The sequence below is a fragment of the Furipterus horrens genome, unplaced genomic scaffold, assembly GCF_987537825.1.
Source record: "Furipterus horrens unplaced genomic scaffold, mFurHor1.1.pri manual_scaffold_4, whole genome shotgun sequence".
Taxonomy (NCBI): domain Eukaryota; kingdom Metazoa; phylum Chordata; class Mammalia; order Chiroptera; family Furipteridae; genus Furipterus; species Furipterus horrens.
In genome coordinates, this window is record NW_028327174.1 from 88,303,498 (window position 1) to 88,330,546 (window position 27,049).

A 27,049-nucleotide genomic window follows, 5' to 3' on the forward strand; every position below is an offset into this window, starting at 1 on the left:
CAAAATACCTGCCGGCTGATGACTACAAGAGCATTTACCACAAACCCTGTGCTTATTATTAGCGATTTAAACGGATATTCCGTCTCCATAATCAACCAATTGTGGGACAATACAGACAAAGGACAAGAACACAAAGACGAGCACGCAACAAAACACTGCGGCGCCCGAAACCGCACAAATGCCATGGAGGGAAGCCGGCTCTCGCGAGAGTTCCCCAAGACAAAGCCAGGTCCCATCACTCAGTCCAGCCGAGACTACAGGCTCCAGCATGCAAGGCGCACACCCACTCGCAGCAGGACTACATTTCCCGACGTACTGTCCTGACAATCGGTTGGCACTGTCAATGTCCGGGGTTCCCACGTTAGAGTCTAGGGTCTAGGGGTCGGACGGCATTACCCACGACTCGACTATGAAGGTGACGATTTCTCAAATCACTCTTCCTTGTCCTTCGATTAACAGCAAAGAGCCTAGGGCTAGAGCGGGGAGGGGGGAGTGTGGGCGGGTGGCCTGGATGGCTGAGCCAATAGCGCTGGAGCGGCTCTCCTGCTGCCATGGCAACAGCGGTCATCCCCGTAGGGACCAGGACCCTATTGGGTGGAATCTTTCGAGAAGGCTCGAGAAGAAGGAAGCGGAAGTGGCACGTGGAGGCTGCCAGTGGAGGCGCCGGTGAGTAAATGCCGCAGATTCTGGAAAGTTCTGATCAGTGCCATACATAAGGCTGAGGAGTTGAGCCCTCCCCTTTTGGGTCGCTAGTAGGGCACCAAGTGTGGAACTAACGCTTGCGGATCCAGGAAGTCACTGGGCTGGCTAGCGGAGATCCGCCGCCTGCCGCAGGGTGAGCTTTCTGTGAATCGCCACTTGTACCCCAGGAGCCGGGGCGCCCGAGTGACAGAGGACCGGTTGGACCCCGTGAGAGCTGCGTGCAGCGGCGGGAAGACACGGAGCTAGACCACGGGCGGAGGCGCACCGCGAGTCAGTCATGTCGGTGGTGGGGCTGGACGTGGGTTCCCAGAGCTGCTATATCGCGGTGGCCCGGTCCGGGGGCATCGAGACCATCGCCAATGAGTTCAGTGACCGGTGCACCCCGTAAGTGGAGGCTGCGGGGTGCTGGGGGAGGTTCTGGGCGAGAGGAGAAGCCCGTCGCGGGCTGCGGAGCGGCGGACTTCAGGCCGGCGGGCTGATTGTGGAGCTCCGCGCTGCTTGAGGGGTCGGGGGCTGGGGAGGGGGGTAGTGGCGACCGCTCGTCAGGAGGTTCGAGACCCGACGGCGCAGCCGGCAGGACGCCTACCCAGGAGCTGATTAGAGGGTGATTTCGGGGGCCAAGAGAGGGCTGCGAGTTGAGCCACCTTGAGTCGTCTCTGGGTGCCGGGCTGCGGCTGAGCCCGAGATTTCGCTCTCCTCGGCAAGCTGGAGCCAGCGCCTTCCGCGGCCGCCCGCGTCCACACTGCCCGGCTGCTCCGAGCCGCCCCCAGCCGGTCCCCTTCCTCCCAGAGCCCTGCTACTGAGCTTTTTTTTTTTTTTTTTCCTTATTGTGAATCTCGAAATGAACTGGAAGGTTCCAGAGCCTGTCTGCCGCTGTCTGTCCAACGGTTCCTAACGCTGCTGGCTTCAGTGCCTGGGATTCCTGTGGAAGGTGTAAACGTCCATTTTCTTATTTTATGAAAGTCATTCAAGAGGAACCCTCATTGTTGTTCTGAGTTATTTTGCACAGTTTAAATAAAGGAGAGAAAGTAAAAATCGCCTACTTTTGTGTTAGAGTGCTAGAACTTAATAGGATGGATGTCACTGAATTAAATATTATTATATTCGACAGCAGCATGGGCTGAGCAAAGGATGACAGTTTAAAAAGCAACCTTTTCAGCGGGTTTATTTGTGTTCTGAAGCTAACGTGCAAACATGCCTACATGTGCATTGATGAAAACAACTGCTTACTTTTCAGGGGAATTAATTTATTTTTAATGCCTTCATTTTTAAATGCCTTAATCCCAAGATAAAAAGCATAGAATGAAACATCGAGCTGAAAGGTAGAATGGGTTTGTATCACTGAGGACAGATGAACATTTATGTAAGTGAATGGAAGATAAAATAAGCAAACATTTGACAATACTAGTAGCTTCGGGAAAATGTTATTCCCTGAGCATACCATGATTCTCCCTATTTGCAGATCTACAGCCTGCTTTTTCGTTCTGCAAAGGGTTCTGTAAATGGAGTACAGTGAGAAAGAAGACAGCATCTCAGTCTTCCATGCTTAGGTGCAGTTTACATCTTTGTTCTCTTTGATCCCTATAAAAGAAGGAAAAGCTGTTCAACTGAGGGTAGGAAACTTGTGTATGTGACTGTAGTGACTATGAAACTAAAGACAAACAGGTATGGCTCTCAAAAATGTAAACTGAGGGCAGTATGGAAGTTCCCTCTAATGTTTTTGTTAAAATAGATGTTTGAGTCAATTGTATTAGCTACTGTTAATTTCTCTTTAATATAATTAATTGATTCTCCTTGGAATGAGTACATTTGTTCTACAAGTGTATAGTTATTTGAACTCAGAACGGTATTCTCTTTTTGGAAGTTATCTTAAAGGTCTAGCCTTTGCTTGAGCTCTTCTGGCTTTTGGGATGCTACTTGGTACCTGCTCAGAAAATTTTAAGTCGAGGATGTCTGTATTAGAGCAAGTTTAAATTTGATTTAGTCTGGTACTTAATGCTCTCAGTATGTTCCCATTTTGTTCCTCTCACTTACCATCACTTCCACCTGTCCTGGAATCTTAAACCTAATACACCTACGTCCTCCTGACTCGTCCTGTTTCTCTGCTCTGTGCTATGCTGCATTCCCAATGCTGGAGGCTGTCTCACAGTCACAGGTCATTTTTCATCTCTTCAAAGCTGACTTAATGTAACTGGTCATTCACCACTTTCCTTCAGCATTTATATTCAGTTCTGCTGCGGTGCTCTCTGCATCATTTTTACTTGATTTTCTGAAGTAGTCTTCCATGTAGGACACTCTTGTACTTTTAAACCCCAGAAGCATAAATTAGGCCTATTTTGTGGGTTTATATGGTGTTATCAGTACAGCAATAGAAGTAACGATGATATTTAGATTTGTACAGACTTAGTGGCTGAAAAGTAGAGTTACACCATGTTTTTTGTTAATCATGTATTTAGGGCCAAGTTAAAAATACCTTTTATTCAAAGCATTTTCAAAGTTAATGTCCACCTTCTAATAACTGGGGACCTGGAGCGTTTATACTGGTACTTAATGTGTTAGGAAATGCCCCCTGAGCAGACTTTTATGGGGAGTGGGGGAGGGTAGGACTGCTTCCTAGACTGGATTCTCACTAACAATTAAGTGGATAGACCCTGACCCCACCCCCACCCCCCGCCCCTGAGTATTTGGCTAAAGTTCAGATTCCAAAGTTGTGTTACACTTGTGCCCCTCCCTGCCCAATTTATATTAGATTTTATCTCTTATTAGTAAAAAATGTCCGCATATATTCTTTCTAACTATTTTTGAAACCTGTTTTATCTTACAGATCAGTCATATCATTTGGGTCAAAAAACAGAACAATTGGAGTTGCAGCCAAAAATCAGGTATGTTCTTTAAGAGAATTCTGGTTTTTAGTGGGGTGGGGGAGGGGTTAAGGTAAAATCTCAAGGACATATAAGGGTATGGAATACCTAAACCTGTATGTTGTTGAGTTTTAAATATGTAATGGGACTGTCTTTATGAATCCTTAGATGGTTATGTTTTCCTTCTCTTCCCTTCTTGTTCTATTGAATAAGATCTAGTTTTACTATCTAATCTGCCAACCTTAATTTTTAATACCTTCACTACTTTTTAATTTATGTAATTTATGTGAAGTTTCTCTGACACTCATTTAAGAATTAGATTCATCTTCTGGAAGTTCTTTGTTTAAAAGCAGTTTCAGGTTAATTAATTAAGGTAGGACTGACTGAGAGAACATTCTGTCTAGACCTGTGCTATTTTATGTGGTAGCCATTGCTACATTTGGCTGCTGAGCACTTGAAATGTGCCTAGTCTGAACTGAAATGTGAAGTAAAAATACACATGAGGATTTGAACACTTAAACTGAAATAAAGTATCTCAATATTTTTTATATTGCGTATACGTTGAAATGATAATAGTATTTTAGATATATTAGGCTAAATAAGATATTGAAGTTAATTTCACCTGTTACTACTTAATGTGACCAGAAAATTTAGATCTCTCATTCCCACTTAGGGTTCACTTTATAACTCTTGCAGTTGGGGAGAAAAAATAAAGTAGAAAATATGAAATCCCTTTTGAGAGGCTATAAGAAAGAGACTAAAAAAAAAAATCTTTTAAGTACAGAAAATAGTATTCCTAAAAAAGAAAAAAATTCTAAACCCTGAAATACTGTATTATAGCTAGTTGGAAGAGATGTGATACAATACAAAACAGGTAAAAAACAAGGGCAAGAAGAGAAATAGGTATGTACACTCAACATGACATACTCAAAAGGAGAGAGATACTTCTAGTGCGTTATTGTGGTTATGTGGGGAGAATCAGTTGAGGCTCTGATCTAGCCTGTAGATTGGTAGACATTCTTCATGTCAGTTATAGAATCTCAAGGAATTTTAGATTATAAATATGCTTAAATTTCATATTGTGTGAAAACAAATACTGCTAAGCTGTATTCTTCCCTTTAAAAGAAGTAGGTCGGAAAAAAGAGTAATTAACTGTTTTGGTATTTTTGAGCTGGTAACTTAAGTCTTAGTTCTTAATATTTTATTTTAATTACTTTTTTATTTTAAATACAGTTCTCTTTGCTGACGCCTTTGAGTAAAATAATGCTGTAAAGTGGGACTTTTTAATCCAGAGCCTAATAAAAAATACGTACATGCAGCTGAAAGCACTAGGTCATTTAGAAAGTTTTGAATTTTTCTTGCCTCTTACTCGTTTTGGTATAACTAATTAGCATCACATGCTATTCGTTGAAAAGTAGCAGTCCATGTATTTTGTGGCACAAAATGTTTATTCTTACCACTTAGCAATTAATTAGACTATAATAAATGAACTCTTTACAAAAATGTAATTTGACTAATGCATCTACATGTCCTTATTTATTCATTTAGTGGGTAGAAAACAAGTTTAGTGGGGGAAAGGAATGAAATAAAGGCATGTGCTTCTTGGTAGTTGCTTCAAAATTCTAGGGATAGTTTCACTGTCTTCCAGTTTATCTTGCAGATTTTGAAAACTTAAAGCGTGTAGTGACAATATTGCCTCTTGTTTCTTCTCACTGCCTACGGGTAGGAAAAGGAGAAAGAATCAATTCCATTCATTGATGGGTTAATTCAGAGCTCTGGGAAAGTTAGTTAATATCCCCATGGTTTGAGATCTTCTACAAGTGATTTTTTGTAAAGTTGCTGTAAGTACTAATAGGTGTTGAAATTAGAAAATAACTTAAAATCTCTATTTTCTTGTGCAGCAAATCACTCATGCAAATAATACAGTGTCTAACTTCAAGAGGTTTCACGGTCGAGCATTCAGTGACCCCTTCATTCAAAAAGAGAAGGAAAACTTAAGTTATGATTTGGTTCCGATGAAAAATGGTGGAGTTGGAATAAAGGTAATATAATTGAGCAAACTTAGATTCATAATAGGACGCTGACTGATCTATAGAGAAAGGTACTTAATTCTTAATGAAAATTTAGCTGTCATCTCCTAATTGGACAATATGGTCTTTTCCCCCCCTTTATTTTTCACCTAGCTTTTTTTAAACTCTAGGTATATCTTTAAATTGTCTGAAAATTATTCAAACATTATATACTGCTGTAACTTGGTTTATGTTTCTTGTAACTTCTTGGCAGTTGTAAAATTTAGGTTTACTTAGAGGTGTTGAAAAAACCTAAATTGTGTTGTCATGTCAAATAAAAGTCTGTCTAGTGCAGCCCAGTTGTGTTGTTCGGAGAGCCATCTTGTATTACAACCAGAAATCTTAAACTCGCAGAGGCATTCCTGTCTTATGATCTGCACAAAATAATATTTATCCCAGTGATTCAGCTCTTTGGAGGGGAAATTTACTGCCTGCTATAATGTTTGGACTAGTACTTAGGGTGGAGAATTCTGCCCGTTTTTTGTTTTTTTTTCCTCTTCCATCTCTAAGAAAGCTGTTATTTTCTTTTTTTCTTTGCTTCCCTTTCTTTTCCCATTCTTCCTTCCTTTTCTCCTTTCTTAAACAGCTATAACAGTAGAAACTTTCTGGAAGAGAATATGTAATAATTGGAAGTTAATATTAGCAGGTAGCTTTAAATGTCACTGATTAAGACATTTTCTTTCTTCAACATAGGTAATGTACATGGATGAAGAACATCTGTTTAGTGTGGAACAGATAACAGCCATGCTGTTGACTAAATTAAAGGAAACTGCTGAAAACAACCTCAAGAAACCAGTAACAGATTGTGTTATCTCAGTAAGTAGAACTCAGCAAGGCAATGTGTTTTATTTTGCCTGCTTTGTGTTAACTCTCAAGTATCCAGTATGTGAAAGCTATTCTATTACTAGGGATCAAAATTCTATGGGACTGTGTTAACATAGTCAGGAGTATTTCAGAGGAGGTTCAGTGGTATTTTTAGCCAGAAGTTGCAAAGGTTCTGGAGATGCAAATCAAAATCTTACAGGACTCTTTGAAAATATAGACTGATTAGTCTAATGAGGGATATTTTAACAGTTGCTGCACTGTTAAACAATTTTATACATACATGGGAACTTTTCTGAATTCTGCCCCTCAAGTTGAGAAACAGTTCTTTATAAGTTTTTAAATTAACCTACCAGTATTAACCAAACCTAGATTTTCAGCACTGGCCAGTGTGCCACATTAGCTCTTGCCTCTGTCTCCTTCTGAAGCATCTACAATTACTTGGGGTGGGGGGCAGGATGTGAAAGCCACTGTACTAAGTTTTCCCCTACATACTTTCTAATTAAATGTTTCTATGAATGTATTGTTAGATGCTCTTCTTGAGAAGTATCCTAGTTAAAATGTGGTCCTAAAAAGCAATTAAAATAATTTAGCTAGAAGCATCAGTCACTCAACACCATGAGAAACTCCATCCCCTTGAGCTGTTTTGAACTCTTCTTCCTCTTAGAAAAATCAACAGGCTTTGCAAAAAAAAAAAAAAGTTTTTGTAATCTTAACAGGTCTACTAAATTAGAAGGTACCATATCTAGTAATGCTTGAACTCAACAAATAGCAAAACTAAAGGGCAGTGGCATATCCTAGAATTAGTGCTGTGTTATTTAAGTCTTGTAGTCTTTAATAATTATGATTGTAATTAATGTTAATTGTTGACTTAGCATTATGACATCCAAATATCAATCGAAATTAAGACATTTGGAAATGATATTTTATTCACTTAAATTTAAAGCTGTTAGGTTTAAATACCTCAACATGCCTTATAAAAACTGATTAATTTTTATTTTGAGTTAAAATTTGGTTATAATAAAGACTACTTTGATACTGTTAAGTTTAGGGCAGTCTTTTCCAAAGTAAGTTAACTGTTCTTAATGTTAAGGAACTTGCTAGAAACTAAGCCTAAAGTTCTATTTCTGTTTTATGACTTGGCTAGGCACCTATTTTGCTAGAATGTTAGGAATTTATTAGAAGTGGTTGTAAGGAATTTGTATATATTTTGTGTTCTAGGCATGCTAAAATTCTTTCCATCCTTGTCTGCAGGTCCCCTCTTTCTTCACAGACGCTGAGAGGCGGTCTGTGTTAGATGCCGCGCAAATTGTTGGCCTAAACTGCTTAAGACTCATGAATGACATGACAGCTGGTAAGCCAAAACTTGTGTGGAGTAACTGTACTATAAAAACTACAGCTAAGACACATCAGGCCCAATTATTGAACACTTTCATGTTGATGTGGAAATACTTAGAAAATTCCAGCTTTTCAGATGCTTTCATTTAATGAGAAATGGCACTTTGTCAGATTTATAAATGTGTTTTCATTAGGAAATTCTTTTATATATACAGCATGGATCAAAAGTAGGTTTACAGTTGTGAGTACGTGAAACAAGATTTGTTCTTGTGTTATTATTGTGTCTTGCGTACAAACAACTGTTAATCTACTTTTGCTCCACCCTGTATATATTTTAATATTTTGAATTAGGTGTGTTGGGTTTAGGTTTTAATTTTTTTTCATTGTTTTTATAGTTTTTCCAAAGTCTTAACAGATTCTGGGTTTCACAGTTAACTACAGTTATTGATGTTGTTTAAAAATTTTTCTCCTTGACTACAATTATTGATGTAGTTAAAAAAATTCTCTTATATTTCCCAAATATATGTAGTAAGGCATCAGTCATTCACCTCAGTCAAATACTAAGCTGTATCATTTTCCAGTCATTAGGTTAGCTGTGGGTATAATGTTGAACAAAGCAATCACGTTACCACCTCCTAGAGTTTTCATGAGTTTATTTAAAGATTTCAGATGAACAAAAACTCGGTTACAATTAAGTGTTAGGCAAAACAAAGAAGGCTTTTTAGCATATTTCTAATGGATTCTAAGTCTTAACTAAAGTTCCAGTAAAGGCATGTTCTTAAGTATTTGTGTTTAGAAATGCAATGGTTTCAATGTTCAGAAAAAGCTAACAGACTCTTTAAGGGAGATCAGTTATATGTCTTGGATCTAAAAATAATTGGTAGGAACTTCAGTTTCTATAGTTGTATATTAAATTCTTAATTTTTTGGATGAGCAGTCTCCTGGCAGGTTGTGGTTAAAATGTGAGTATTGTGTAGTGAGTCTGATAGTCATTCGTATTTACCACATGTCATCATACATCTTCATGTCTCCATATATTGAAAAGTGATAGAGCATTGTTCTAACATCAGAAAGGGGGAAAGAGTAATGGATGCCAAGAAAACTAGTATGAAGTGGGGTGTAAAAAGTGTGTTCAGCTTTAATTGTTCAAAGTATAGTCAAACTTCTTGTGTGTGTAATTATACTGTAACAACGAAATTCCTACAAAAATGTGAACCAAAGAAATGAAACTCATTTTTTTGTAGTTGCTTTGAATTATGGAATTTATAAGCAAGATCTCCCAGGCCTGGATGAGAAACCTCGGATAGTGGTGTTTGTTGACATGGGACACTCAGCTTTTCAGGTGTCTGCCTGTGCATTTAACAAGGGAAAATTGAAGGTAAAGTTATAAATTGGAATTAAGTAACCAAAATCTATTAAATGTGTTGTATTTGTCTTTACTTTAAGCTGTGTGGTCTTCTTGGTAATGAAGAGTGTTAGGTAATGGTATAAGCAAGGAATTTTTCCTAAGGTTGATTTTCATAAAGATGATGTGTTGACATACTAATTATTCTTGATTAGGCAAGAAAAGCCTTTTCAGATGATCTAGTAGCAATTTTTAAGATTGGAGGCAAGAATAAGATTGAAAATAACCAGAGTATTTGTTGTTTTAACTAAATTAGGTACTGGGAACAGCTTTTGATCCTTTCTTAGGAGGAAAAAATTTTGATGAAAAGTTAGTAGAACATTTTTGTGCAGAATTTAAAACTAAGTACAAGTTGGATGCAAAATCCAAAATTCGAGCTCTTCTTCGTCTGTATCAAGAGTGTGAGAAGTTGAAAAAGCTAATGAGCTCAAACAGCACGGACCTACCACTGAGCATCGAGTGCTTCATGAATGACCAGGATGTGTCAGGAAAGATGAACAGGTGCGTCCTGAATTCTGCCATAATAAATAGGAAGAGCTTTTGGCTGGACTAGAGCCCAGGGGCCAGTTCTGGGTAGGGTGCTGTGTGTCTAGGCCCACAGCTATGTGCAACCTCCTGGAAAGACCATGAACACCCTCAGAACTAGGGCCTCTTCTGCTAAGGGGATGTTTAGAAAGAGCTTTGCTAAGCACCCTCATGATGAAGTCTTCTGGACCTCTTTTACTCTTTAGTACTTCTGGGCCAGTAATTGAATAAGCAGCGCTTTTACCAAATACTGTAATTTCACAGAAATATTTTGAAATCAGTCGAAACTTTTTAAACAGTAACAAGAATTGGATCATATGAAATATAGGAGTCAAATGTCAATCGTAATGTAAAAGTGATTCTTCCAGAACTGATTTTCTCCCCATACCCTTTCTTCACCTATTTTGTAAGTTTATATTTTAAAAAATTACAAATTAAAATATAGTTAAGCTTGGCCCATGTGGAGTCCAAGGTGTCTTGATAAGAAAAATGAAATTCATTAGGTTGATAAGATTTATTGTTTAAAAACAAGATACTGACCTTTAGGAAGCTTTCCTAAAAATTTATAAAGTGTTCCTCTTACTTACCAAGGGCACAATTTGAAGAACTCTGTGTTGAACTCCTGCAAAGAATAGAATTTCCCCTTTTTTCACTGATGGAACAGACACAGCTTAAAGTAGAAGATGTGAGTGCTGTTGAGATAGTTGGAGGTGCTACACGAATTCCAGCTGTGAAAGAAAAAATTGCCAAATTCTTTGGAAAAGATGTTAGCACAACACTCAATGCAGATGAAGCAGTTGCCAGAGGCTGCGCGCTGCAGGTATGCTTCTTAATCCCCCTCCTGCACGAATGGCTTCCTAAGCCCGCCCTTCTCATGCACACATGCCAGCAACCTCTTCACCTCATTACGTGGTGCTGGCATCAGGTGGTAAGCAGAGGCCTGTGCCTGATTAGATATAACAGAGGAGTTACTTTTAAATAAATCCGTAAGGCTGTGGGGAGACAAGGATCTTCAAATCTGGAAGATTAGGAAATTTGAAATTAAAGGAACTCTGCAGAGTTAATGTTTCTTAAACGGGATGAGGAACTGGCATGGTTCTGAAGTGTCACAGAAATCGACTGTAACACAGTTAGCTTTGGGGGGGGTGACAGTTGTTACAGAGCACTTAGGTGAGACTTAGAATGACAATCTGGTGTAATACAGAATTGAAGTGGGGGAAAGTTTGCAGGGTCAAGGGTGTATTTGTTAACTGGCTTTAGAAAAGAGCTGCTCCTTCTCAAAAAGGATTTTAACCTGTATCAAGTAAGAAGACAGCTCAGAGACCTGGCATTGGACAAAGCTAAAACACCAAATCTAGAAGTTACTGATAAAAAGGAAAAATTAATTTCAGTTTATATTTAGGACATTGTAGTCAAATTAAGTAGTTTTAACTAAAGTTTTGAGTTTTGATGTGGTTAGCATACAATAGTTTTTTTAGTACAAAGCAAGAGATTCTGTGGACAAAGGTATTTAGATGGACTACCCTTTAAAACTAAAGTAAGAATATGTAGGTACTTATTATTACTGATTATCTATTGTATCATCATGACTCATCATGGGGGTTTTGTTTTTTCTTTTTCTTGATAATGGAGTGTGCCTCCTTAGCTCTAATTCCCAGAAATCGAGGGGAGGGAAGGTTAGTTAATATATACTGTAAGCAGTTTTGAATTTGATTTTAAACCTACCCATTTCATTTGAGTTGAGTTTTATGTTAAAAGGTGAGTGGAATTATTTATGTGCTCATGATAATTTTTCCCATCTATCTTTCCTTTTTGAAGTGTGCCATCCTGTCTCCAGCATTTAAAGTTAGAGAGTTTTCCGTCACAGATGCAGTTTCTTTTCCAATATCTCTGGTCTGGAGCCATGATTCAGAAGACACTGAAGGGTATGTATCATAGAATAACTTTCAGATAATGTGTTTTACTATAAAGAAGAAAAAGTCACAAATGACTTGGATGGATGTGGGTCTGATTAATCTAAACTGGGGTTTTTTAAAATCCAAACCTGTCAAAGTATTTCTCATTTTGGTGTTAAAAATGGTGACGTAGACTTGGTACAGGTTTTGGAATGTTCCTATTCTGTTTCTGTAGCACTTGACACACTGACTGCCCTTCCTTCCCTAGTGTTCACGAAGTGTTCAGTCGGAACCATGCTGCTCCCTTCTCCAAAGTTCTCACCTTCTTGAGAAGTGGGCCTTTTGAACTGGAAGCTTTCTATTCTGATCCTCAAGGAGTTCCATATCCAGAAGCAAAAATAGGTAAAACAATTATGTGTACTTACTCTCAAAGATTCAGTGTACTAACTTTAAACTTATTTTTAGCAATGTTGAGTAGAACATAATTCTGAGTGAAGGCATTTTCGATTCAGGATAATGTGATGGAGAAATCTTTGTTTTATTGATGAATGAACTGGTCTACAGAGATGAAATGAATTGCTAGTTCTGCTGTTACTTCTAAGGATCTATATTTAGGAACACTTTTCATACACTTGTTATTGTCTTTATTTAAGGAATTACCACCTACGTTTTTTTAAATTTATATTTTATTGGTTATATTGTTAAAATAATTCCAATTCTTTCCCCTTTGCTCCCTTTCACCCAGCATCCCCCTACCCCCAGCCATCCCCCACCAAATCCATGCCCATGGTTCGTACATACAAGCTCTCCCGCTTCACCCTTTCATATATTCTTCTTCTTTTTTTTTTAATAAATAAATGATTAATTAATTATTTTAACAATAAAAAATAACAATTCCTCCCTCTCAGATATTAAGACCCTTTATAATCTTATAAAGGACAATGGGCGAAGGTCTCAACCTCCTCTAACTGCTTCAAGCTGGACATGGTTGTCATCCTACCTACCCTTGGGTCCAGAAATCCCTAATAAGAGTGGGGGTGTGGAGGGGAGGGTGGCCTTCCCACATGGGGAAGGATTGTGCAGACTCCGGGTCAGTTGGCTGTCCGCAGACAACAGTGTGCTTGGTTTAACAGGCTGGCATCCTTGTTGTATTCTGGGGGCAACAGATTTGGCAAAAGGGTTAAAAGACATCATTCAATCCATAACCACTAGATGACAAAAGGCAGGGATTAATTTTTCAATGTCCCACATTAGGGAAAAAAAAAGGGGGGGGGGGGACTTCTTTGGAGGAAGGTGTGCCAGGCACATCTCACCTGTCCAAAACCCTTTTGCCCATTATACTTAGTTTGGGCTGAGGGAAATATTTTAGGTTTCCTCCCTCTCAGACCTCTGGCCCCTTTCGGTCCAAGCCATTAGGATAGAAAAGAGAAACCGGTTTTAAAGTGAAGCCCACAGACCACCCCGTTCTTCACCAACCCAGCCACTTAGTTCAGCCAAACCATTGAGTCTCAGGAAACAGCGCTGCAGACAGGATTAAGTGAGGCCTATACATACAATCACTCAGGTAATGAGATCATAAGCTTATGCCCTTTGAAAACAGAAAACACATGTTAATTTATATAACATAACCCACAAACAAGTCTCCAAATCTGTAAGACAATCTTACTGGAAAGACACTCAGTTGCAAGGCATTTGACATTCTTCTTGCTTGTAAATTAAATATCTTTGATGATACCACAGACATAGTTTAACTTTCAAGTGGAAACATATTTTAAATGAAGATAAACTTTAAAGACGGTTAGCTGCACTACTTTATAGTCTACCACTGATCATTGTGATTTTCCTTGAATAATGATTTTTCTCCCTAAGATTACCCTCCTTGTCATTAAAGGGACTGCATTAAGTCCATTTTTAATTTCTCATGTTCATTTGCATAAACACAACAAGAGCAGCAAATGATCACTTATGATCTTTAGTTCTGCTTTGCTGGAACTTACACAAGGAACATTTAGGGTGACCTTCCGTCTGCCCTTCAGGGCACAGAAGCTGAGCCACATACCTGCCATTCAGCCTTGCCTGTACACACCTGTCTTTTCTAAATCCTTCTGGTTTTCCATTGTGCCTTAAGGTCCTTTCTAGCCATCTTTCAGGAAAACAACCTTCATTCCTTCCCTGGAAAGATTGCCATGGACCGCACAACCAACCACGGTACCAGGCCTTTTATCTCGTGGGCTTTTATTACTTTTCGAAAGTCATTCCCAGTTCCTCAGGGCTTTTTGGTAACACCCAGAGCCCAAGCATGTCTCGTTTAGGCGTGACATTCCAGTCAAAGTCTTAGTCAAAAAATCATTATTAACAACTGGTCTTATTAGTTTTATGCAAAGAAACTTATGTCATCACTTACTTCTTTAGAATTCCAAACTCTGGAGGGATCAGATAGGGGGAAAAATATACAGTGTGAAGGAAAATCCTTGTCCTTCTAATATTCACTGAACTGGCATTTCCATTCTTCATATTTTCATTTTTCTCCCACTAAAAATTTTTGTTTGTTTTTCCATTACAGTTGTCCCACTTTTTTTCCCCCTCTTGCTTCCTTGCACCTGTCCCCTCCTTCTCCAACATTTAGTCCCCACTCGGTTGTCCATGTTCATGGGTCATTTATACATGTTCTTTGACTAGACCATTCCCCTTCTTACCCCCTTCTCTCCCTCTCACCTCCCCCCTTGTTACTGTTAATCTACTCCTTGTTTACATACCTCTGGTTCAATTTTGCTCATTTGTTTGTGTTGTTCATTAGTTTCCTGTAATAGGTGACAGCATAAGGTATTTTTCTTTTGTTGCCTGGCTTATTTCGCTAAGCATAATTCTCTCTAGTTCCATCCATGTTGTTGCAAATGGTAGAAGTTCCTTCTTTCTTTCTGCTACATAGTATTCCATTGTGTAAATGTACCACAGTTTTTTGATCCACTCATCTACAGTTGAGCACTTAGGTTGTTTCCAGCACTTGGCTATTGTAAATAGTGCTGCTATGAACATAGCGGTGCATAGGTTCTTTTGAATTGGTATTTACGACCTACTTTTAACATTAACCTTTCCTCTAGGTGAAACATTACTTGCAGAATGTTACTTCCATCTTAACCTGGCTTAGAAACTATTGAGCTACTTCTCAAATGTGCCTTTGTATTTTTTAAAAAGTACATCTTTTTTGGTACATATCTTTTTGAGAGGCTTGACACTGTCCATCTATTTTGACCCACAGTAACTCTAGAAATCTGTGGTACAGTCTCAGGCATCTACCTCAGCGGCCGTGTCTCTTTCCCAGGCTGTGAGTAGAACTTGCCAATATTGCCAGATCTCTTTAGGACTCCACCCTTGCCCATAGCCTTTCATAACAAAATTGTGGAAGGAGTCTAACTTGGCCCTGGCCAATTATGTGCATTCCTTACAACTTAAAATTTTAAATTTTCTGACAGAGGAGTTATTTTTTATTTTTTTAAACAATTTTTACAAAGCTATTGGGAAGAAATTAGTTTTGGAAATTGTTGAAGATAGACTAAAATTTTGACAGACTTAAGATTCTATGCATAACTTCCTATTGTGCAGAGGATAAAATCCGAACTCTTTAGCATGGCACCAGATTTTTCTTATTAGCACCCAAACTGAAAATGCTTGCATATACTTACAGAAATTTCTCCCTCTCTTGCCTTCTTGGATACCACATAGTAAATGCCGTTCTTTAAATGGGTCTTAATGCAGTTATTTCTCAGACTAGTGAATTGATGATAAATGAAGGCCTATTCCAACGTTTCTCACTGTCCTGGGAGTTAAACCCTGGAATAACAGTACTCTTGGTGCAGATGGTCACAGGCACTTAGTTCTTGGTTCCATAGTTTTTCATGTTCACTGTAAATACCAGTTCACTCCACAGAAGCATGGAAATGCCAAGTAACTTGCAGCTGGTCACAGCCTAGTCAGAGTCAGCATCCAACTCCTCCTTCATTGTGCTCTGGAACTACTCTGTTGTGCATAATGATTTCATGCTTTGGCCTTGGCTGGTGTGGCTCAGTGGCCTGCAAACCCTAAGGTTGCCTGTTGGATTCACAGGCAGGGTATATGCCTTGGTTGCTGGCCAGGTCCCCAGTTGGGGACATACGATAAGCAACAGATGGTGTATCTTTTGCACATCGATGTTTCTCTCCCTTCACTTCTCTCTAAAAATAAGTAAATAAAATCGTTAAAAAGGTACTAAATTCTGACTTTGATAAAGGTTTTAGCTCACCTTGCCTATTTAAAACCCAGGAAATTATTTTGATTATTCAGTTGGAAAAAAATCATATTCCCTGAAAGACCCTATAGGATTAAAATTGCAGCACAGCCTGGTATCCATCAGCCTTTCACTTGCTAATGGGTTTTCACCTGTAGTTTCTGCTCACCCAGCTGGAATAGGGTAAGAGGAGGCAGTGCCTACCAGTCATCAGTGTCTTACACGTAGTGGTGGTGTCGTAAGTGTTAAATAAAAACAGTCACAAACGTACCCTTGGCGTTGTACATTTCATGGCATATTAAAGCTAATCTCAAGTATTATAATTATACTGGAGACTTTCCTATATTAAGAAGTTATGCTCATACATTAAAAGACTTAAGTCTAATTCAGTTGGTAGAGAAAATGAGATTTTGGAATAACAGTACTTTGAAGCTTTAGTTCTTAGCCTTTGTTGTCTTTACAGAGATGTAGATTCAGTTCTAAAACTGTCGATTATTTTTGTTCAGGCCGCTTCATAGTTCAGAATGTTTCTGCGCAGAAAGATGGAGAAAAATCAAGAGTGAAAGTGAAAGTGCGAGTCAACACCCATGGCATTTTCACCATCTCCACCGCGTCTATGGTGGAGAAAGTGCCTGCTGAGGACAGTGAGCTGCCTTCTGTTGAAGCAGGCATGGAGTGTCGGAGCCAGAGACTGCCAGAAAACCCAGATGCTGAGGTAAGTCTGGGGATGAGCCTTTAAGTTTGAATACATAATTGAGTTAATCCTAAGCTATAAGAGAAGGGTAGGGAAGGGTTAAAATAAGTTTTGCTTAATTTTGATTAGAATTTTGGATAATAGTTAGCAATTGCTCTGTAATGTTAATACACCGCCTAGAGTGTGGTGAATTGTGATTAATCTGTGTATCTTAATTGAATTGGCATATGACAATTTAATTGGAGTAGGTAAAGTTTCTTTGAATATTTTTGAAAAGACATAGACCACATATTGAAGTAAAATGTTGACTTATAATAAAGAAAAAAAGACTTATAAAAACTATGGTGAAATATATGTAACAGATATTAAAGTTGGTTTTGTGTTTTTCTTTTTCATTGTTAAAACTGGCTTTGGTATTTCAGAACTTGCTTTTATTTTTATGGTTTGCTATACTGTAGGAGGAAGGAAGAGAGAGAAGTGTCTTTCTAGAACAGAGAAAGTTGTTACTGCTCATGTTCTTAATTTAGACTTCTTAGTATGAGTGCTAGTATTACATGGTCAACAGAGAACTTGCAGAAACTTTACTTCTGGGTAATAATAAGGAATAGCTTAAATGAAGGAGGCAGTATAGTGTTTTAGTTAAGATGTGAGAATAGTGATCAGAGACCTATTTCTAGAATACATACGGAACATTAATGTCTGAGCCTCAGTATTCTCATCTAGACAAACTTCAGTGTAATGAGTAAAATGACCAGGGCCATGTGCTTTCTCATTTGGCTACAGGCACCATTGTTCTAATGCCTGTTGTGTCAGTGTGTTAGGACCTTCTGGACATAATCAGGAGTGCCTGGCTTCTGAACAGTATCTGCCTTAGCATCTCGAAGCTCTCACAGAAAACCATGAGAGCCTTCAGAGTGGGCAGGAAGGATTGAGGTCACTTTCATGCAGCATATAATCTTTATGCTGATGTCTTTTGGGTATAACTAGTTGGACCACAAGCAGTGGGGACAGAGGGTCTGCATGTCGATAGGAGCTGTCAAGACGAGCCTCTGAATAACTGATGGTTGGCTCTTTCATGGAACTGTTCAGTTCACTGCAATGGTGGAGATATGTCCACATGCATGATGGCTCTTGGTGAAATTAGGTTTCAGAAGCTTGTTTCTGGGGCAGGCCTAGAGTAAGCCTATTTCCTTTGCTTTCAAAGAGTCAATATCTGTACAAGGTGAAGTGGAGGTTTTTTAAAGGAAAGTTATTGCCATTCATGATCAAAACGCCTGCTATTTGTATTATTTAACTATTAATTGCTGTCATTCAAGTACTTTTTTATGGATTTACATTTTTAAGAAGTTTTTAGATATTTTGTGTACATTTTGGTATTATCCAGTGTTTTCCCCCTCCTGTTAAGGTTTCAGTAATTCAGCGTACTAACTCTGGTGCCCTGTAACCTTTACATTGATCCAAGTACACCTGCTTTCTACATCCTTTGTGCCTGGGCTTTCATTTCAGAAAAATGTCCAGCAAGACAGCAGTGAAGCTGGAACACAGCCCCAGGTACAAATTGATGGTCAACAGACCTCACAGTCTCCCCCTTCACCTGAACTTACCTCAGAAGAGAGCAAAACCCCAGATGCTGACAAAGTGAGTGATGCTTCTAGTTCATTCCATTGGACAATGTTGCAACATGTGATCATTAATGATATTATTACACCTGCAGTTTCAAGAGCAAGCACCAAGTTGTCTTATTTAGTCTATGTATAGTTCTTTTGTTGTTGTTTTTTTCCTGTTGATTTTCTCTGTTTTTCAACTAAAACCAGTTGTAGGTACTCAAGCTCAATTAAGGGAATTGAATATCCTGCTTTAAACCTGAAGGCTTCTCTTGGTTAACTGCCACTCCAAGCAATAGGAGACACATAGCCTTGGTTGCCTTCTCTAGTGCCAGAGATACCTGCTGATGTGAGAAGCAGAAATGCAGCCCAGGGCTGTGTGATTAGTTGCCACTTCTAATGATAAATACATGGGCTATAGGAGTCTGGTAAACTTTCTTCTCTCATATCACCTGCCAAATTTGAATAAATTAATTATGATAATCTGAAAATAGCCAAGTTGTATTTCAAAGTAATAATTCTTTTGCCCTGCTTCCACAGTATGTATTGGAAGCTAAATTAAGTATAGTGTGTCCCTTTAAAAATACTGGTTTCTGATCAAACCTTTAAAATTTATAGTTGCATGGATATTAGGAAGTTTCTTTTGTTTTTCCAGCTCACTCTGTGCGTTGCAAAAGTCCATTGCTTGTGCAGGTTGCATGTAAATTATTAACCTTCCATTAATGGTTTAGTTTGCTCATTGTGCTGATGGAATTCTTTATCCTACACAAATTACAGAATTGTTCATTGGGGTCAAAATACATTTTATGCATGGTGGAAGTCTCCAATTTTTAATGTCCCTGCGCTCTAGTTTCTCCTGTGGAGGTCCTGATGTGAGCTGGAGGTCCTGGTTCTGGTTTCTGAAAGCCTTCCTGCTAGAGTTAATGGTGCCAGTGGAGCAGCACTGCTTCCTTTGTAGTAACAGCTCCTTGATTTCAGCATCACTCCCCTCACGTACTGGAGCATTTACTGACGATGCTGATGATGTCAGTACCTGTCGGGACCTTGCCATGGGTAGCACCTCATGCTCTTAGCTGCAGGGAGTGGGTGGTACCAGCAACAGGCCTTTTGGAACATCCTCACACACCCCTCAGAGGGCTCCTTGTCCATGCCACGTTGAATACTGTGTGGTGATGTATTGATTTTGTCAGTAGTTGGTGTAATGTTGTACAGATAGTCTTATCCTAACCTAACTGCCAGACATGGACTGTAATCTGATTTGTTTCCTAAATATCTGGTGTTTTGCTAAGTGTAGATGTGATCTGATCCATTTGTCTGTCTTGTGGTTCATGCTCCCAGAGCTTGCACAAGGTGTTGGAGGGTTCTCCTGTGCACTAGAGGGAGGAGGACACGGAGTGCAGGCAGACTGACTGGGTCACTGCTAGTGACACAGCTTATAGCTGTGAGAGTTGTGGGATTTCTAAGGAGCACTGAAGTAGAAGGCAGGGAAACAGAGTTCTCATCCCATCTCTATCTTTGTAATTGTAGGCAAACCATCGAACCTTCTCAAGTCCCAGTTTTTTTTCTATAAAGTGCCTAGAATTTTAACATCCTTTATAGCTTCCACAAAATTAATCATTGGCAGTGCTTGCTGTGACCCATGGGCTGGTCTCTTCCTACTTTACCAAACCACCTAATGTGGCACATGTGATACACACCTTGGCTATCTTCTACTCTGTTTCCTACATTGTGTTCTTCATTGCCTGTGTGAGAGGGAACCTACAGAAATAGAAATGCACAGAAAAGTCTTGGAAAATTAAAGGCCATGGGAGTTGCTTGCTTCTTTAGCCCTGTACTTACGTATTTTGAAAAACCTACTATAAATTGTTAGCATTCACTGCATTGTTCTATTTGCTATTTTAGGACTTATGAAAAATTATATGACCCAGAGGCAGATAGTAGGAATAAAGACATACACACACACTCACACACACACACACATTTTGAAAGGCACTCATCAGTGCAGTGCTAATTGTAATTATGGCAGGTCTAGTGCTGGGACAGAAGGATTTAGGTATATATTACAGAGATAGGCTGACCCTGACATTTCTAGCATTGGTCAGTCTGCAGTTATTGTCAGATTCTAGACTATAAAGATGCAGCAAACATAGTTTAAAGGAATGACAATGTAAAGGCCATTGGAGAAAAGCTTTCGCAGGAGAGATTAAAGTTCATTGTGAAAATAGAGACATGTCCTGGTGAATTCTCAAATGAGAGTATGGCATGGTTAACATGTCATTACAGCAGTGATTTAAAACAGGCGGTGTGAATCAGATGACCTTATACCCTCCTCCAACTTAATAGTTGTAGGGATTTTATTTAGCCTATGTCATCAGCAAATATGATAAGGAGTTTTGTTTTTTCAAGGATTATTTAAGAATTTTTTTTTTTTACCCTCTTCCTAAGACAAATGAAAAGAAAGTTGACCAGCCTCCAGAAGCTAAAAAACCCAAAATCAAGGTGGTGAATGTGGAGCTGCCTGTTGAGGCCAACTTAGTGTGGCAGCTGGGGAGAGACCTGCTTAACATGTACATTGAAACAGAGGTAGGTACTTCCAGTGCACATTTTATTTTGGAATATGTTTAGTTGTTTGACCCTATTGCCCATATTTCTGATAGATAAATGGCTATAATCCTTTTCAATATCCCAAGTTTTAAACAGTTTTAGAGATACAATGAAGCCAAAATCAGTTGCTTTTCGGTTTAATTTTTTTAACAAGTTTTGTTTATATTTTTGTGTTCTTATGAAAAAGATTGATACTGTTCTGCTTGGTATAAAAGTGATTGCCCAAGTTCTTGTGAAGAAATTGGATGCCCTATTTTCTAGCACAGAGCACAGTACAATTGATATTTCAGGCTACATTGAATATTTCTGTTAAAACATTGTGCTTTTCCATAGTTTAGAGTGTGTGAAATGATTCAGTTTTTCTGTACTCACATGGGAATGCTGTGTGTGTTGAGAAATGTATTTAATGATAAATATAACTAAATAGATACAAGTACTTTATCCTTGATTTTCAAATGTGGCAAAGTGGTCTGATCATTATCCAGTGGTCAGTATTAAATCTTTTATGAGACAACCATGTAACTACATAAAAGAAAACAAAATAATATGAAAGATATGGACTTTTTTTCCTTAGTATTACTTTTTAAATGAGAAGGCTATGTAATTTTTTATATAATGTTAGAAAGTTAAGAACTTTGTGGGGTTTGTTGTAAGAGTTTTATGAGATAAATTAGAACTATTAATACTAATTTTTTTGGTACAGTTTATTACAGATAACAAGTTTGGAAATAACCTTTCTGTTCCCTGACAGGGTAAGATGATAATGCAGGATAAATTGGAGAAGGAAAGAAACGATGCAAAAAATGCAGTGGAGGAATATGTGTATGAGTTCCGGGACAAGCTTTGTGGACCATATGAAAAATTCATCTGTGAGCAGGTATGTTTACAGCCTAGTTTTTATTCAGATATAAAGTGTTTAATATCACACTTAACATTTGTACCTCTACCAGATTATGTAATGAGCCTTTTGGAAACAAAACAACTTGAAATAAAAATTGTATAAACAAAGTCCTAGAGAGAGGCTCACAGTGATGTGCAGTTTTGCTCTAGTTTATATCAATGACTTTTCAGTTTTTGCCATCCAAAAGAAAGAACCAGTCAAATTCAGAGTATATGAAAGTCATAGTTATGGAGGCTAAAAAGATAAATAAAAGAAAGTCCTTGCTTTCAAAGACCTCAAAAACTTTTTTTATGACTTGGTTGCTTTTATGTTTATCCCCCCCCCAAACTGTTTCATCCAGGCATTCCAAAGTTCATCAGCTCTCATTCCCCTTAACCCTTGTCTAAGTTCCCAAAGTCATTTGAATTCTGAATAAGTCCCAGAAGCACAACTGTGAAAGATGGGACTTAGAAAAAAATTGGCTAGATAGAGATCTAGGATGGTTGAAAAAATAATTTTGAAGTTAAAAGAATTTTTTCTTTTGTTTTTTTCTTGGAAACCATTATTTTTATTTTTTAAGTACATTTTATTGATTATGCTGTTACAGTTATCCCAATTTTTCTCCCCTTGGCCCCCCTCCACCCAGCAACCCCCTTCCCTCCAGTAACCCACCCCCTCATCCCCCACCACTTAGTTCATGTCCATGGCTTGTTCATGTAAGTTCTTTGGCATCATGCTTTCCTATACTATTCTTAATATCCTGCTGTCTTTTGTTCCTACCAATTATGCTTCTTGATCCCTGAACCATTTCCCCCTTTCTTCCCCCTTCTTGTTCCCAGCTGATAACCCTCCAAATGATCCCCATACCTATGATTCTGTTCCTGTTCTGGTTGTTTGTTTAGTTTGTTTTTGTTTTTTAGATTCAGTTGTTGATAGTTGTTTGTTGCCAATGTAATGTTCTAAATGTTGCTATTTTTCTTAAATAAGTCCCTTTAACATTTCATATAATAATGGCTTGGTGGTGATGAACTCCTTTAGCTTTACCTTGTCTGGGAAGCACTTTATCTGCCCTTCCATTCTAAATGATAGCTTTGCTGGATAGAGTAATCTTGGTTTTGGGTCCTTGCTTTTCATCACATTGAATACTTCTTGTCAGTCCCTTCTTGCCTGCAAAGTTTCTTTTGAGAAATCAGCTGATAGTCTTATGGGAACTCTTTTGTAGGTAATTCTGCTTTTCTCTTGCTGCTTTTAAGATTCTCTCTTTATCTTTAACCTTTGGCATTTTAATGATGATGTGTCTTGGTGTGATCCTCTTTGGGTCCTACTTGTTTAGGACACTGTGCTTCCTAGACTTGTATGTCTATTTCCTTCACCAAATTAGGGAAGTTTTCTTTCATTATTTTTTCAAATACATTTTCAATTTCTTGCTTTTCCTCTTCTCTTTCTGGCACCCCTAAGATTTGGATTTTGGTACGTGTAAAGTTGTCCCAGAGGTTCCTAATCCTCTCCTTATTTTTCAGTTCTTGTTTGAAGTTAAAAGAATTTAAATTTAGTCTATTTTAAGTCCTAAGATTCTTGTAATATATTTCAGTTCTCAGCTCTGCCCTAACATTTCTTAGATTGGTTATTATGGCAATTCTGAGGTAGAGATAACCCAAACCAGGCTAGAGTAAGCAGTACATAGTTTATATGAATTAGGTAGGAACGAGTTCAGTGCTTGAATCGTCAGCTTTCTTGTTTCCCTTTCAGTACTCCATAGTTGTGGAAGTGAATAGAAGCAAATTGTTTTGAAGAGTAGAAAAATGGTTTCTCTTCCATACCTACATTTCAATGTGGAAGTTGTCTGTAATTGGATTTCTAAGATACAATATTATAAGTCAGTAAGAGCGATTTATCAAAAATTCCCAAATGTCCTAGTACGAAAAACAGAAGCCAACGAGGAGCTGTCCATCCCCATGTGAAATACTGTATGGGGCTGATAGAAGAGTTCATTGCCCATTGATGCTTTTTAATGAAGACAGTCCAGTTAATCTGAGAGCAGATACTTGTTACTTAATTTTTTTTTAAATTTTACGTATTGATTTCAGAGAGAGATGAAAGGTGGGGGCAGGGCAGGAAAGAAACACCAATTTGTTTAACATACTTATGCATTCATTGGTTGCTTCTTATATGTGACCTGACTGGGTCCAGCAACATTGATGTATCCAGCTGACTAACCTGCTGAGCTGCCTGACCAGGGCAGTGTTTAACATTTCTGACTGACTTTCGGTCATGTTGGTTCTCATGTTTCGCATATAGGACCATCAGAATTTTTTGAGACTGCTCACAGAAACTGAGGACTGGCTGTATGAGGAAGGAGAGGACCAAGCAAAACAAGCCTATGTGGACAAATTGGAAGAATTAATGGTAGGTTTTCCTTCACCTCTGAAAGCAGTACCTGTGTTTTAGACTATAAACTTAAGAAAATATGGTTATAACAAATACTAACTTATTATATTTGTTTTAGAAAATTGGCACTCCAATTAAAGTTCGATTTCAGGAAGCTGAGGAACGGCCAAAAATGTTTGAAAAACTAGGACAGAGGCTACAGCACTATGCCAAGATAGCAGCTGACTTCAGAAATAATGTAAGTCTTTGTATACCCAGAGGGGATTGCAGGAGGTTTTAATCAGCTAATATAAAGCTGAGGAACCAGGTATTCTATTTTTTTTTTTTTTTTTTAAGATTTATTTATTTATGTTTAGAGAGAAGGGAAGTGAGGGAGAAAGAGAGGGAGAGAAACATCAATGTGTGGTTGCTTCTCGCACTCCCCGAAATGGGAACCTGGCCCACAACCCAGGCATGTGCCCTGAGTGGGAGTTGAACCAGCGACCCTTTGGTTCACAGGTCGACATTCAATACATTGAGCCACACCAGCCAGGGCAGAACCAGATATTCTTAAATAAAAAATTTGTTTTTGTATTTGAGACCAGAGGTAGATTGGAACTTCACAAAACATTTTGTCAAGTTAGTTGTCACTGTTAAATACTTAATTCTACTGAATGATCATGCTTTTTCCATTCAGGATGAGAAATACACCCATATTGATGAGTCTGAAATGAAAAAGGTCGAGAAGTCTGTGAATGAAGTGATGGAGTGGATGAATAACGTCATGAATGCCCAGGCTACAAAGAGTCTTGATCAGGATCCAGTTGTACGTTCTCAGGAAATTAAAGCAAAAATAAAGGTGAGTGTTGTCTGTTCATTGTTGTGTTTTTTAAGGGACTCAGGTAGCAATCACTTCATCCCTGAACATGGCCATTTTTCCTTTGAAACTTTTACCTCATCCTGACTGAAGCCACATTTCTTGATTTATTATTGATAACACAAAATTTAGATAACTTTTAAGTTTCTGTTAAATTTCCATTTTATTTATTCATTCAGCTCAACATGTATTTGTTGAGCCCCTAACCATGTGCCAATCATTGTATGAGGTGCTAAACTTCCAGTGTACTAAGAAAGTCCCTGCCTTGTTGAAGTCACCTGCTAGAGTGAGGAAGCCTTGCCAGTAAACATATGTGGCAGTGTATCAGATGGCTTATAAAGTGCTGGTGATACAAATAGAGTCAGAAGGGGTTAGAAGATTCTAGACAGTGGAAAAAACCTAGTTAGTGTTTTGTCAGAATGCCTTGCCCAGTGCTTGAGGCTTAAGGGAGGTTGCAGAGGAGGGGATGAGAAACTGCTTTTTGTCTGGAAGAATATTCAGACACAGTGAAGGTTAAGGAAACGTGAGCCTTTGAAGTCCCCGGGCTGCAATGAATTTCAGCTCTCTGCTTTTTCTGGTCTTCAGGCTAGACATAGGCAAAGATTCACTTCACTTCTGTCAGGCTTCAGACTATAGTATTGAGCAAGTGGAATGAGTAAATGGGATTCTTTGAGATATGTATAATTGGACTTGTAGAAAAGTATTGGTTCACGTATGTAGGAAAGGAATAGAAAATGACCTGGATGGATGAGTCAGTCTGATTACTAGCTTTGTTTTCCTTTTTTAGGAATTGAATAACACCTGTGAACCTGTTGTAACACAACCTAAACCAAAAATCGAATCACCAAAACTGGAAAGAACTCCAAATGGCCCAAATACTGATAAAAAAGAAGATAATTTAGATCAAGGCAAAAATAATTTTGGTGCTGAACCTTCACATCAGAATGGTGAATGTTACCCTAATGAGAAGAGTTCCATTAATATGGACTTGGACTAAATAACATTAAATTGACTTTGTTCTTCAATTAATAAATTTTTTGCTGTAGTATGTGACTCTACATAACATACTGAGACTATTTATATTTTCTTTTTTAAGGATGTTTAGAACTTTTGTGTAGTATATGGAAAAAGAAAAAGCTTAAGTCTGTAGTCTTTATGATCCTAAAAGGGAAAATTGCCTTGGTAACTTTCAGATTCCTGTGGAATTGTGAATTCATACTAAGCTTCTGTGCAGTATTACCATTTGAATCAGTGAAGATGAAATTGACTTGTCTTTTGGAGAAGCTAAAACAAATTGTACTGCTTGTTCAAGAGGTCTATGGGTAAAATTTGTTTCTGCCAAGGTAGTTTTCTTACATCTTGCTCTCCATTTCAGCATGTGTGTGGATGTTTATAAACAAGACAGTCTAATTTCACAAGGGCTTTCTAAAATTCTGTCCAATAGAAGATGACTTTTTGCTTTGGTATTAAAATTTATTGAGTAATGCAAATGCTAGTGAAATGTGTTAGCAGCATGCAGAACAAATCTTTCAGAAATCTCTCATTACACAGTGCACTGTCATGTGAAGATGTAAGGCGGAAGAAATGTGGGTTCTTTGTGTAACTGGTATTGTGAAGCCTTCTATGAACTTTAAAATAAAGTTCATCTTGTGTCATTTCTAAATGGTTTTGTCACTGACTTAAAAATGGGTTCGGGGAGAGTGGTATAAACTATCATTGCAGAGATGAAGTCACTGAGAGGCATTTTTTTTCCCCCTTTTTTTGTTTTGGTTTGTTTTGCTCCTATACAGGAGGGGGGACCCAAAAAATGGAATCTATTTATAAAAAATTATGTATTCTTACCTGTTTAAACTAGTCACCTTCAAAGTATTCTCCATTTGATGCAATACACCTATCCAAGATGTTTTTTCCACTGCTCAAAACAGTTTTTGAACTTGTCAGTTTTGATGCCTTTTAGTGCTTCTGCCTTTTTTTTGTTTTGTTCACCTTTTCCACATGAGCAGCATGTTTCCCTTTGAGGACTTTTCATCCATGGAAATAGTTACTTGGAGTGTGATCAGGTGAATGGGAGGGTAGAGCATGGGGGTCATACTGGTTTTGCTCAAAAACTGCTGAACACTCAGTAGGCAGGTGAGCTCATAA

General features: G+C 38.4%; 1 protein-coding gene across 3 annotated transcripts; it reads left to right on the forward strand.

The window, feature by feature from the left end:
* The first annotated feature begins 681 nt into the window (after positions 1-681).
* HSPH1 (heat shock protein family H (Hsp110) member 1) lies at positions 682-26,570 on the forward strand. Of its 3 annotated transcripts, none has more exons than XM_090273732.1 (18): positions 683-1,086; positions 3,527-3,584; positions 5,465-5,605; positions 6,326-6,448; positions 7,709-7,808; positions 9,037-9,170; positions 9,454-9,698; positions 10,314-10,542; positions 11,541-11,647; positions 11,886-12,019; positions 16,388-16,596; positions 18,082-18,213; positions 20,625-20,762; positions 21,535-21,660; positions 23,962-24,069; positions 24,170-24,289; positions 24,728-24,889; positions 25,695-26,570. In XM_090273732.1, exons 1-18 carry the CDS (start codon positions 980-982, stop codon positions 25,902-25,904), a joined length of 2,583 nt encoding a protein of 860 aa, XP_090129858.1. In that variant the 5' UTR covers positions 683-979; the 3' UTR covers positions 25,905-26,570. The 3 variants fall into 3 exon arrangements, with proteins under 3 accessions (XP_090129860.1, XP_090129858.1, XP_090129859.1); XM_090273733.1 differs by lacking the exon at positions 18,082-18,213 and adding an exon at positions 2,165-2,252 and having other exon boundaries at positions 987-1,086; XM_090273734.1 differs by lacking the exon at positions 18,082-18,213 and having other exon boundaries at positions 682-1,086.
* Positions 26,571-27,049: the final 479 nt, after the last annotated feature.